The sequence below is a fragment of the Peromyscus californicus genome, unplaced genomic scaffold (genome assembly GCF_007827085.1).
Source record: "Peromyscus californicus insignis strain IS unplaced genomic scaffold, ASM782708v3 Scaffold_4__1_contigs__length_199733344, whole genome shotgun sequence".
In the NCBI taxonomy this organism is placed as follows: Eukaryota; Metazoa; Chordata; class Mammalia; order Rodentia; family Cricetidae; genus Peromyscus; species Peromyscus californicus.
Window position 1 is genome coordinate 119,030,063 of NW_026294562.1, and position 12,514 is coordinate 119,042,576.

The following is a 12,514-nucleotide window of genomic DNA, read 5'->3' on the forward strand; positions in this document are numbered from 1 at the left end:
TTATTCAATCTTTGTCACGATGAAGATGATAGTTATACTCTTAAAATAGTGTTAGTTTCTAACACAATTTCTTCATTCTTGAATTCTAATTAATTTCCTCTACAGAAGAATTTCAAACTAGCTCCCACAAATACCTTGTAAATATATTCCAAAATTCTATAACCCTGTGCCTCACTGACTGACAACTCCATTGTGGGAAGAGACTGAGCCACACACCCTTTCCCTCCAAGACCCCAGTGGATTAACATGCATTGCTGGAATCTTGGATTTGGCGCACAAAAACAAGTAAAACTATTAGGAAGGGTTTTTTCACTGTTTCTTCTTCTCTGTTTCTACTCTATACGTGGTGGCTTCCATTCTGTAAACCTAAAATAGGAACTCAAGATTCCCAAGTATTCTCACCCAGAGCCGAGTCTCCTGGACTAAGACTGATTAAAAAGTCACACTTAGGAAACAGACCTAGGGCCAACCCCAGCCACACTTACTAGTACCGCACTGTACAACACAGACCACCTTCTAACCTTTTTAGTGTGCCCGTTTCTACCTTTGGGATACTGGCAGCTGTCAACCCTCCCTACCCACTGACTCCAGAGGATAACCGGAAGGATGGGGTCTGCATTATTTCATTTCCACCGGCATTTTCTCCTCAACTAACTTAACCTGGATGAAAACAGGCATGAGTCCATCGTCAATATATCCGACCTTGTCTAGCCCAGAGAATGCCGACTGGTAACACCTAAAAGTGGAGGAATCTGAAAGGGATATAGAAGTTACCCTTAGTCTATTCATTCAAGATCCTCCTCCTCCTCCACCCACAGTGAACTTCCTCCAACTTGTAAGACTTAAGACTCCAATTAGGATAAAACATGAAATTATGAAAATCATTATTATGGACAAGCCCTCCACCTTGTGGCTCACTAGCAGAATGCTCACAAACTAGTATATTAACAGGGCTCAGCCTGTAATATAACTGAAGGAATCATTTTACTTTCTTTTCTCTTTTGGAGCTAGAGTCTGGTTTATGTTGACCTAGAACTCACTATGCAGCTAGCTTATACTCCCCTCAAACTTGGGACCCTTCTGCCTCACCTTGCTCAAGTGCCACATTACAGGTATGCACCACTATGCCTAGCTACGCTTCTTTTTAACTAGAAAAACTTATTAGAAATCACTTTAGCCCAATCTTCTTATTTTTCAGAATGTGACAACACCAAGCTACCACACAGGTGGGGAAAGGTCCATACTCCCCATTCTCTCTGTACACTCACTTCACCTACATTTATTTAGGTTTGCCACAGCCCTTTAGGCACAAGGACTAAGGTACCTATAATCTATAATTTGTTAAAAATAGCCCCAGCATGCACATAGTCAGGGTCTAACCCACAAGGACGACCTAAGAGAAGGACCACAGTTTGACCCCATAAGGTTGTAAAGTTGGCTTTAATATCACCATCAGTTCTGCCCCTTAGCAGCTGAGCAAAGCTGAACAAATCCTCAGTGCTTGACCCTTATATAATAGGATGGATTTCAAAGATTGTTGTGAGAATTTAATCAAATAACTCAAATAAAGTGAATAACTCAATGCCTAGCATATGTATATACTCGACACAGCTTTTTCCCATATTAACTTCTCTTCACATTGGAATAAAAATAAGTGTACTTGCTCATCGATGAGCAAAAGCTTTAAAACACACAGGACACTGCCAAGAGAAACTAAGCTCAGGTCAGGGTGGGAGAATCCTCCAAGGGGCTCTGGCAAAGGTACAACAGAAACTCAATGGAGGGACAAGCTTTCCAACAATGGCACTAGAATAAAAGAGTAGTCAACTTCAACCCAAGCCACAAGCTTTACACGAAGTTATTAACTTAAAATGTAAACAAGAAAGCCACAAGAGACATGAAAGCGGAAGAGAGGCTGGTGAGAAAGGGGAATAATGGGGGGAAAGGGGACGAGAGGGTGAATATGATAAAAACACATTATGTACATGTATGAAAGTGTCATAATGAAACCCACTGTACATAATTAATATATGTGAATAAAAACATTTAAAAAGGAAAGAATCTTCAGGGTCTTCAGGTAGGCAAACAGTTATTAAATTTGATTCAAAATGTAAAACTCAGAAAAAGTGGTAAGCTGATTGTGATAATTTGAATGTAATTCGCCCCCATAATCTCAGGGACTGGCACTATTAGGAGGTATGGCTTTACTGGAGTGAGTATGGCCTTGTTGGAGGAAGTGTGTCACTGTGAGGGTGGGCTTTAAGTTTCCTAACTCAGGATATTGCCCAAAGAGTCAGGCGACTTCCTGCTGCCTTCTGGTCAAGATGTAGCCAGCCCCACATCTGCCTGCATGCCGCCATGCTCCCTGTCATGATGATAATGGACTGAACCTCTGAAATTATAAGCGAGTCATCCCAATTAAATGTTTTCTTTATAAGAGTTGCTGTGGTCATGGTGTCTTTTCACAGCAATAAAAACCTGAACGAAGACTGACTCACCTAAATTAAAATCTTTACTCTGTAAAAGACACAGCCAAGAGGATACAAAATCTGACCACAGACGAGGAGAAATATTTTCAAAGCACACGAAAGACAAAGGCCCCATACCTACAATTTACAAAGAGCTTTCAAAACTCAGCTGCAGAAATACACCAGACCAAATGGACAGGAAGAGACGTATAAAAACAATGACAGCAGTGACGGCACCGAATCATGAAGCAGACCACACAGGCACCGCTGTGGGAATGTACAGTGGAGAAGCCTTTTGGAAAGCTGTTTGGTAATTCCTTTACAAATTAAATTTACTGCCTGGAGATGTAGCTTAGTTGGTAGAGTGCTTGCCTGGCATACATATATACTTATAATGGCCCCAACTGGAAAAAACCCAAATGTTCTTTAGTGGGTAAATGGATAAACTATGGTAAATGTATACAATAGGATACTACTGAGGGAGAAGAAAGACCAACTATTATGGGCTGAGCACACTAAATCCAAAAATCTAAAATCTACAAATTGTTAAGGACTAACACAGCACCACTGGTAGAAAATTCCCCAAGACCTTTTATGTTCAGCCTTAGTCAAAACACGGCTGCACTTAGGATGCTGGGTAAAGTTACCTTCAGGCCGTGTGTATAATATAAGTGAATACCGGAGTGCGGCTTCAGTCCCATCTCCAAGATACTCTGTGTACATGTCGATATTTAAAAAATCCTAACTATGAAACACTTCTGGTTCTACGCATTTCAGAGAAGGACGACTCAAGTTTAATAGGTGCCACAATTTGAATTAGTATCTAGAAAATTATGCTGAGTAAAAAAGACATTTTAAAAGGCTACAAGTTATTTGGCTCCATTTCTATAGCATACTGTTTAGACTTAATTTCTCTAACATTCTTAAAATAGCACATTACAGGAATGAAAGACATTAATGTTTTCAGTTTTGGTTATGCAGGGCTTGGAGCAAAGCAGATGTAACTACGCAGGTTTTATGTGGAAGTTTCAGGATGATGCAGTGTTCTCTGGCTTGACCGTGTCCGTGTTACTGTTCTGAAAGAGACACTGTAGTACCATTTTTCACAATGTAAGCATGAGCCATGGCAGGACACTGAGCAGAGGATACAACATAACTCTGTATTGCTGGGGATGCTGTGAATGTGTTGCTCTGATTGATTGATAAATAAAACGCTGATTGGCCAGTAGCCAGGCGGGAAGTATAGTGTAGGCGGGACAAGCAGAGAGGAGAATTCTGGGAGGTGGAAGGCTGAGGCAGGAGACGCTGCCCACTGCCATGAGGGGAAGCATGACGTAAGATACTGGTAAGCCACGAGCCACGTGGCAAGGTATAGATTTATAGAAATGGGTTAATTTAAGATATAAGAACAGATAGCAAGAAGCCTGCCATGGCCATACAGTTTATAAGTAATGTAAGTCTCAGTGTGTTTACTTGGAGGACACAAGTGGGAGAGATTTGTCCCGGCTGCCGGCACACAGGAAAACTTCAGCTACACTGTATTACTTCTCATAATGATATAAAATTACAGTCACATCAAAACAGAGTTAAAACAGAGTTAAATGGTCTATAATTACCAAGAGCCAGAGATGCAGAATGACTCACCCAAAGCCCCAGCCATCGATGGCACTGGTAAACACCACATTGCCCTGCTCTGGAGAGAAGTACAGCTGCGAGTCATCGGCGTCCTCCAAGCCCGCGCTCCAGTCGTACACTTGATCTCCTTGTTCAGAGTGGGTCTTCACCTGGGACTCTGTCTCTCTCTCTGCTCTCTCTTCTAGGACTTTAGAAGTAAAAAGAGTTCCTGTGAGTGCGTTAATCTAGGAGAGATGACGAGATGGCAGAGTGTCATTCATATGCTTAGCACACATGGGAGGGACACTGTCTACCTTTGCTAAGGCCAGAACCACTGTCGGAGCCTGAGTTCACTAGGGTGACATTATAATCAACAAATAGCTTACACATATCAACCTAGTCTTTTAAATTCCAACAAACCTAAGGCTTCCAATAAGGCTTCTAAAGGGCCATCTTTGTGGATTATTTTAATCCTGGGGAGTTTCACTAAAAACTCATCCTATCCAAATCCCCAACTTTAATCACTCCTTCTCCTATTTCCCGTATCAGCTGTTTAAAGCTCCCAGCACTCTTCAACCTTTTCCCCAGTATCTCATCTCAGTGAGTAATCTTATTTCCTCCTGCAGAGTGATAACTGAAGCCTGCTTTCAGAATTCCTACAAGTTTCCCATATCCTAACGTCCGCCCTGCTCACATCCACAAATGCTGCTGGCTCTTCTTGTGCCTCTCATCCTGGCAAGCACATTCCCTCAGTGTTTCTGCAAGGCAGGAAATGTCTTCAGCTCTTCGTATTGTGCTGGGAGCTAGACTGGTTACCCCGTACCTCTCAATGCCCTACATTTGTCTTCCCTCTCTTTAGCAAAGAAATGTATCCATGCTGATCTTCAAGAAGCTTAAATTCCTCTGGATGACATAGCCTCGCTAAAATGCAAGGCTTACATTGTATTGTTTTGTTTTGTTTCCTTCCAGGTCTCATTTCTTATCACTTCGTATCATGATCTCTCAATTCTTCAGCTATAACAAACAATCTCCTTGATGGAAACACTGCCCGGACTTTATCTGGCTCCATGACTTTACACATTTGTTTTGTCTCCTGTAAATGTTCTTCCTCTAACTTTCAACTTGACAAACACTTATGGTTCCTCCATCTCATGGTCTCACTGTGAGACTGTCTTCTCCTTTCTGGCTCAGACTGGGTTGAGTAGCTCCCTTCTGTGCTCTGAAATCACAAGGGGGTACCTGGTTGTCCTCAAACGTCTCACCTGTCCCTTTCACTCACTACACTGGGAGCTCTTTGAAAACAGGGACTCTGCTGTGTCCACCCTACACTTATCACCCCTCACACACGATGGGCATTTGGTACTGCATATATCTACACAAATGTTTGCTAAACAAACAAATCAAGGTCTAAACAAATCTTCATCTAAAAACAAAAGTACCATACAGCCTCTTAACATCACTTCACTTCAGAACCAAACTACAGAACTTTAAATACGAGAGCCTATAGTCCAAGACTGACACTGATGGGTTCTGGGAAACAGAGGCAACTCCCAAGAGCACACTAGTTCTGTTCCCTCTGCATAGTTGGTGACTCTAATTGACAGGAATCTTAAGTGATAAACTTTCAAATAAATGTACTTCCCCCAATAGTACCTCATATTCCACCCTTTCTTACAGCCTTCAGCCCATTTTTAAAGTACTGAAGAATACTATACCTGTTCTAAGATATTCTTGAGGTGAGAGTAGGCCTCTTGTGGGCTGAATTTTAGCTCCACTATCAGGCGATCTATCTTATTAATCACTAAAACAGGACGGATGTTTTCAAGCCAGGCTTGTCGCAGAACTGCCTGTGTCTGATAAAAACAAAGAAAAAAACCTCTCATGATCTGCAAAGACTAAGGCACATAAGAAAATCTCAATTAATAACCAACACATTCTGAGGCTATATTACAACAACCCAGACTAAACTACATGTACATACATGATTACCAGGCTCTCTGCAAGTGCGTGTGTGAGTACACGTAGGCCCCCCCCACCCCACAAATTTAAAGAATTATAAAACAAAGGCCTACCACTCTAGCATATAGGTCAGAAGTACAACAGTTCCAGAAGGGACTCGCCCCCCTTGATCCTAAGGTCTTCCACATGACCACTAGTCTGCTATCCTAGCCAGGTATCTCCACTTCACCCATCCTGTCAGATGTCAGACACCACACAGGATAAGGCTGTACTTCTCAAGTTGAGAGCCCTGTGGCTTCGGGGGAACATACACAGGGGCATATGATAATTAGAGCACATCTTCCTGGAATATTAAACTTCCTCCATTTGAAGAATTAAACCTTTTATTGTTCTTCCTTTTTAAGCATTAAAAGAAAACATATATACTAAGGAGAATTCAAAATTGACTTTGGATTTTGGGTTTTTGTTTGCTTGTTTGTTTTTTAAGATGAGATGAAAGTTTAAAAAAAAAGTTATGAGAAATAAACTAGCCTTTCTGAGTTTTACTGCCACAAGAGCTACACACTGATCTGGCCTTAATGGTAAATTCTTGGAACTTTGCTGAGGATAAGAACACTGGATTAAGGATGTAGAAGAGTAGTAGAAAAATTCCTCAAGTAGGAAGGATGCATGCATGCACGCATGCGTGAGTGCACATGTGTCCTGAGACTCCAGTAGAAGAGAACTGTCCCGTCTAGGAGAAAGCTAGCTCCATATCATGCTATCAACAGCCTGCTATGACTTGGAAACCTTTCCCAGTGGAGCAGAGCCTCCAGATCCCTCTCAAACTCAACATTCTCCTGCCTCTGCCAGTCTTTCTTCTAAAGAGATACCACAGACATGTCTATCCACGCGTGGCCGCTATCTCTTACCATCTTGTTAAGACTCTGGGACAAACTTCATCACAGACTGCAACATTGCCAGATGTCAAATATAAAAGCCACTGTCTGTCGAGAGCACACAGCAATCAACAGTGTCTCCTCTTCTACACCTCCCCTTGCAGCCAGTCAAATTTAAGACCATTTTGGACCATAGATCTCACCTGTGGACAGACTCCCTCCACAGCATCCACCACAATGATGCATCCATCACAAATGCGAACCGCTGTTGATACTTCTGAGGAGAAATCCACATGTCCAGGGGAGTCTATCAGATTAATCAGGTACTCCTCATTACCTGAAGTAAAAATTGAAGACACATTTTCAGCTATGCACACATGCAATCCTCTTCCCTGGAGACTTGGGAAGATGCTTCTAAGACAAGACTGAACCAAGCTACAGGAGCCAGACCTTCAGTCGGCAGCTATCATTCCAACTTGACCACTGTACATGTGGACTCCAAACGGCCTCCACGGTGAACATTAAAGAACTTCATCAAGAGCTTGGTGTGTACCTGGTACTGTGCTGGAGCCTTTTAATGCACCAAACACGTATTGGATTATTAAACTATCCCTATGAGAGAAATACCTCTCTTCTCACTTTAATCACTAGTTAGTTGAGATGGAAAGAAACTAATGCCTAAGGGCCCAGGAGTAAAAGGTCTTCAAAGAGGCCTCAAACATCTATGGAAAACATTAAGCAGTTACCAAATTCAAATTCCTCCTACACTTTCTCAAGGAGCAGTGTGTGACTTTGTAAAACCAACAGTGAGACTCAAATCTACGCTGCACAACACTGTGAGGGGCAGACGTGACGGGCAGACACGACGTGCCAGGTAGTGCAGGACGTGCTCACACCATCTCCTTTAATATCCCAACAAACAGAAACTCAGAGTGTGGGGACGTCTCGTCATTGTCTGGTTTCAGCACTAAAATTCACACATCCCATCAGAGCTCCAGACACACCAGGACAATTGGTCATCAACAGTGACACAATTCAGTAAACCATGTGAATAATAATGACACTACAGAATATTGCACTTCACCCCCATTACTGCCAAATCTGGTACAATTTTAAAGTCAAGTCAATTCCTTGAATGCTCAGACATAAATATTTTACTTGTGTTCCTCCCCTTCACTTCATATTTATTAACTACAATAATTACAATAATTGTAGTAGTTAAATAATTACCACAAGGCTAAATGGTACAATCTATGGACCATATAAATACTTTTTCTGGAATATAATTCCAACAACTTAGTGTGAAATGGCAAAGGTAAAGTAGCACAGAAAATACACAGTCAGAGCTAACATCTGTGGCTCACCTATTTGTGCCTGCCATTGTTCTAAGTCTATCCTGTTCTTTCTGTACCTGCCATTGTTCTAAGTCTATACTGTTCTTTCTGTACCTACCATTGTTCTAAGTCTATCCTGTTCTTTCTGTACCTGCCATTGTTCTATGTCTATCCTGTTCTTTCTGTACCTGCCATTGTTCTAAGTCTATCTTGTTCTTTCTGTACCTGCCATTGTTCTAAGTCTATCCTGTTCTTTCTGTACCTGCCATTGTTCTAAGTCTGTCCTGTTCTTTCTGTACCTGCCATTGTTCTAAGTCTGTCCTGTTCTTTCTGTACCTGCCATTGTTCTAAGTTCATATTGTTCTTTCCGTACCTGCCATTGTTCTAAGTCTGTACTGTTCTTTTCAGCCCTCCACAGCAGAAGACAATATTAGCCCCCTTTTCAGAGATGGATACAAGAGCACATAAAAATACCCATCTCTAGAACATCCAGCTAGAACCTCACTCTGAGTCCCGCAATCTAAATGGCAGAGGCAGCCTGGTAGGGTGGCACATGCCTGTAACTTGGAAGGGATCTCAAGTTCCAGGTTTGTAGGGTTAAACCAGTCTAAATGGATAAACAGAAGCTGAGAGTTGTAAAAAGCATTCAATTTCAGAGACCACACCTTCAACCACTAACTCAGGCAGCACGCTGCCCTCCACATGCCAAGACTCCACTATGGTAAGCTGCTGGATTGCTAGGACCTGACTCCCTATGCTTTTCAGTCACCTGCCTAAATCTTCCATTCAGGATCCCTTTTCACCCAAGGCATGTTTACACCTCCCCCAGGATACAGGAAGTACAGACCAAACATTTACTGACAAGAACTCATAAACCAATTTATTTTAAAACATCTCTTTAGTATACATATACCTTTACTACTTATCAACAATCAAAACAAATGTGCATATTAATGAGATAGATGTACTGATTTGTTTTATATCAGGAATTAAATACGGGAGAGTAAAGGGCACATAGCATCTTCAATTTTTTTTCAGAACTGATTAATACTTTGATTTCATAACTGTCATTGCTAAGAACACTACTTCATATAAATGACTGCTATAAAAATGTCAGAAATGCCGGGCAGTGGTGGCGCACGCCTTTAATCCCAGCACTCGGGAGGCAGAGCCAGGCGGATCTCTGTGAGTTCGAGGCCAGCCTGGGCTACCAAGTGAGTTCCAGGAGAGGTGCAAAGCTACACAGAGAAACCCTGTCTCGAAAAACCAAAAAAAAAAAAAAAAAATGTCAGAAATATGTTTAGAGCCATTTCAGAAATAGTTGGGAGTTCTGTCTAAATTCCAAGCCAACACTTAGTGAACAATTTTTTGGGAAACCTAAGTCGTATCTTAAGCAGCGATATTTAAAATAAAAACTTCGAACACAATATGATCCAAAGATATACTGATTTGATACTTCCCTGAGAAGGGATGACTAATCTGTTTCCATTAAAGGAGACAACTTCACGTGTACAGCAAAAACACTGGAATTCATAATGTAGAACAGTCTCTGGCATGAGCCGAGGCATCCCAGGCAGCATCCACTGGCAGCGTGTGGCATGGTGACATGTACGAAGTACACACTGTGCGCTCAGGGTCAAAGCTGTGGGGATGCAGCTCAAGGGAGCGCTGCCACAGACTCCTTGGCTTTCTTCCGTTTTGACTTTTTTTTGGTTTTTCAAGACAGGGTTTCTCTGTGTAGCTTTGCGCCTTTCCTGGAACTCACTCTGTAGCCCAGGCTGGCCTCGAACTCACGGAGATCCGCCTGCCTCTGCCTCCTGAGTGCTGGGATTAAAGATGTGCGGCACCACCGCCCAGCTCCTTTTTGACTTTGAATTACTTCCTGGTTACTGCACATCCAGGAGCCGTGCTGCCATCACCACACTCCTTTTTGACTTTGAATTACTTCCTGGTTACTGCACATCCAGGAGCCGTGCTGCCATCACCACACTCCTTTTTGACTTTGAATTACTTCCTGGTTACTGCACATCCAGGAGCCGTGCTGCCATCACCACACTTTTCACTACTTCCCTATTTAGTCAGGTCATCTCATGTGGGCTCACAAGCTACTATTTAAGAAGCTGGGCTCCAAGGAGGAATCCCAAGTGCACTGGAGCTTCAGTGGACAAAAACTGCTCTTGGCTAACAACAGACTGCTTTCCTCAGCACACCGTTCCCCTCGCCTCGCAGCCTTCTCAGGCAAATTTTCAGAGCTCTGCTGAACCCACCACACAAGGCTCCCTCTATCCAAGGAATCACTATTCAGCAGCGCCTGGACCAGTGGCCCACTGTGTCTTGATGAAGCCTTTTACAACCAGCTCTCTTAGGCCTGGTTCCAGTCATCATCTTCGATTAGGCACCATGTTCTCAACCAAATAAGCCAAAGGAAACTGAGCAAGTCCAGCATGGTCCAGAACCCTGGCCAACAAAGCAATAACCGGGAGACCTGACCACTCAGCACTCTCTCAGCCTAACCCTTCACGGCATAAACATCCCAAAGGCCTCAAAAGTAAGAGAGTTAGCCAAAGTCATGCACTGCTGTTTCACAGTCCGCTCTGTCTGTGTCCCAGACTGTATTTCACAGGTAGGGAACCAGACATGCCTGTTCATTTGCCGAACTCCCCCGTCCTTGGAGAAGAAGTCTCAGAGTCTGGGCCTCTGTCAGCTTCTTCAGCGTTCTAAACACGAGTTTATACAGCCACCTCGGGCCACCTCGGCTCTTACTCCTTAGTGGGACTCCAGACCTTCTAGCGACTCTGAGAGAATCGAACACACACCTAGCTATGTCGGCCTAACCGGGCATCCAGTCCAGACCTTGCGAGCTTCACTCGAGGGAGGGCAGATTCAGTTCTAAGAGGGCCCAGAATGCTAGTGTCACACCAGGTGTTTTATTAGAAAAACCTACAATCTGAAAAAGAACAGTATATGAACAAACATGTTAGGGGTGACACAGGTAGCCTAGCGGCATACAGCACACGAACATGTTAAATGTCCAAAGATGGCCGTAATAAACGAGCGCATCAGTGTGCTGAAGCAGAAGCTTCTCTAACGTATTTAATGGGCAGGAGGCAGTGATGCCGCCAGTGAACAGCTGACACAGGCAGCTGTGCTGAGCCAGGCCTTCCAGCTCCTCTTCTGATGCCTCTTCCATCCTAAGCTTCCCAAAGTCACTTCAACCTGAGTTTTGAAGGCAGGGGAAAAGAAGTTCCACATCCTGTAGAGAGAAGTCCACAAGCACAGCTCTTCTGCTGTGACTTAATCAGCGCTGCTTTTTAAAACCTATTTATTAAAGGTCTTTCACTAATGTGTAGCTGAGGATCAAACTTTTAAAAATGTAAAAAATGTTATAGGACTTATACATACACACACATAATATGAAAGACAAGATCGAATGTGTTGCAGGCTGGCCTTGAACATGCGACATAGCCAAGAACAGGTGTGAACTTCTGATCCTCCTGCCTCCATCTGAGCGCTAAGATTTATAGGCACACACAAACAGACCATGATGTGGTGTTGAAGATCGGACTCGGGACCTTGTGCATGCTAGCAAGCATTCTACCAACTAAGCTATACTCCCAGCCCATTTTGCTTATTTATTTTTTTGGGAATTAATTTTTATGAGAACTATAAATTAAAAGTTTTGTGTGTATGCTGAATGTTCTTTCCAATCTGTAACAGAATCCTTCCTCCTGAGCTCTCTGATGCTGCTGGAGTAAGTGTCAAAGCGACAGGAGGATGATGGGGACTTTCCAGTTTGCCACAGTGATCCATCCCTGCTGCAGCATTCAGGGACAGAACCCTTGCTGCCTTCTCCCCCAGCGTTCTGAACAAACCTCTCATTTCAGGGGACTGACCTAACTTAAAAAGACAAACTTTTTTTTACGTTCCCAGCAACTGAGAGCAAGAGAGTCCAACAATCTGAAGTTAATTATGGTAGAAATCTCTCAATTTCTGCTAATGGGTGAGTGGGGAAACACTCTGCCACACCCTTCACTTTAAGATGGCATGGGCAATTGTTCCGGCAGTACCAAGTTGTCACCAGCACCTGGCTAAAAGCTCCTCTGTGGACAGAACTTGCAAGGAATTCAGCAGTTCACTTCCAGAACACGAAAGGTAACCACTGGAGCGCAGGAAGAAGACAGGAGAAAACTTTCCTCCACAAGGGAGAAACTCACCATTCAGATGAAGATCTGACTTGGCGCAGGTATATTTTTCATATGTC

At 43.1% G+C, this 12,514-nt stretch overlaps 1 protein-coding gene across 1 annotated transcript in view; it reads right to left on the minus strand.

Annotated features, from left to right (window-relative positions):
- Positions 1–12,514, minus strand: part of Efl1 (elongation factor like GTPase 1) — a 125,544-nt gene that overhangs the window by 98,719 nt on the left and 14,311 nt on the right. Inside the window, exons 5-7 of the mRNA XM_052762949.1 lie at positions 7,123–7,256; positions 5,798–5,935; positions 4,113–4,327 (exon numbers count right to left, since the gene is read on the minus strand). Of these exons, the coding sequence (XP_052618909.1) occupies positions 4,113–4,327; positions 5,798–5,935; positions 7,123–7,256 (487 nt within the window). The remainder of the gene's footprint in view (positions 1–4,112; positions 4,328–5,797; positions 5,936–7,122; positions 7,257–12,514) is intronic.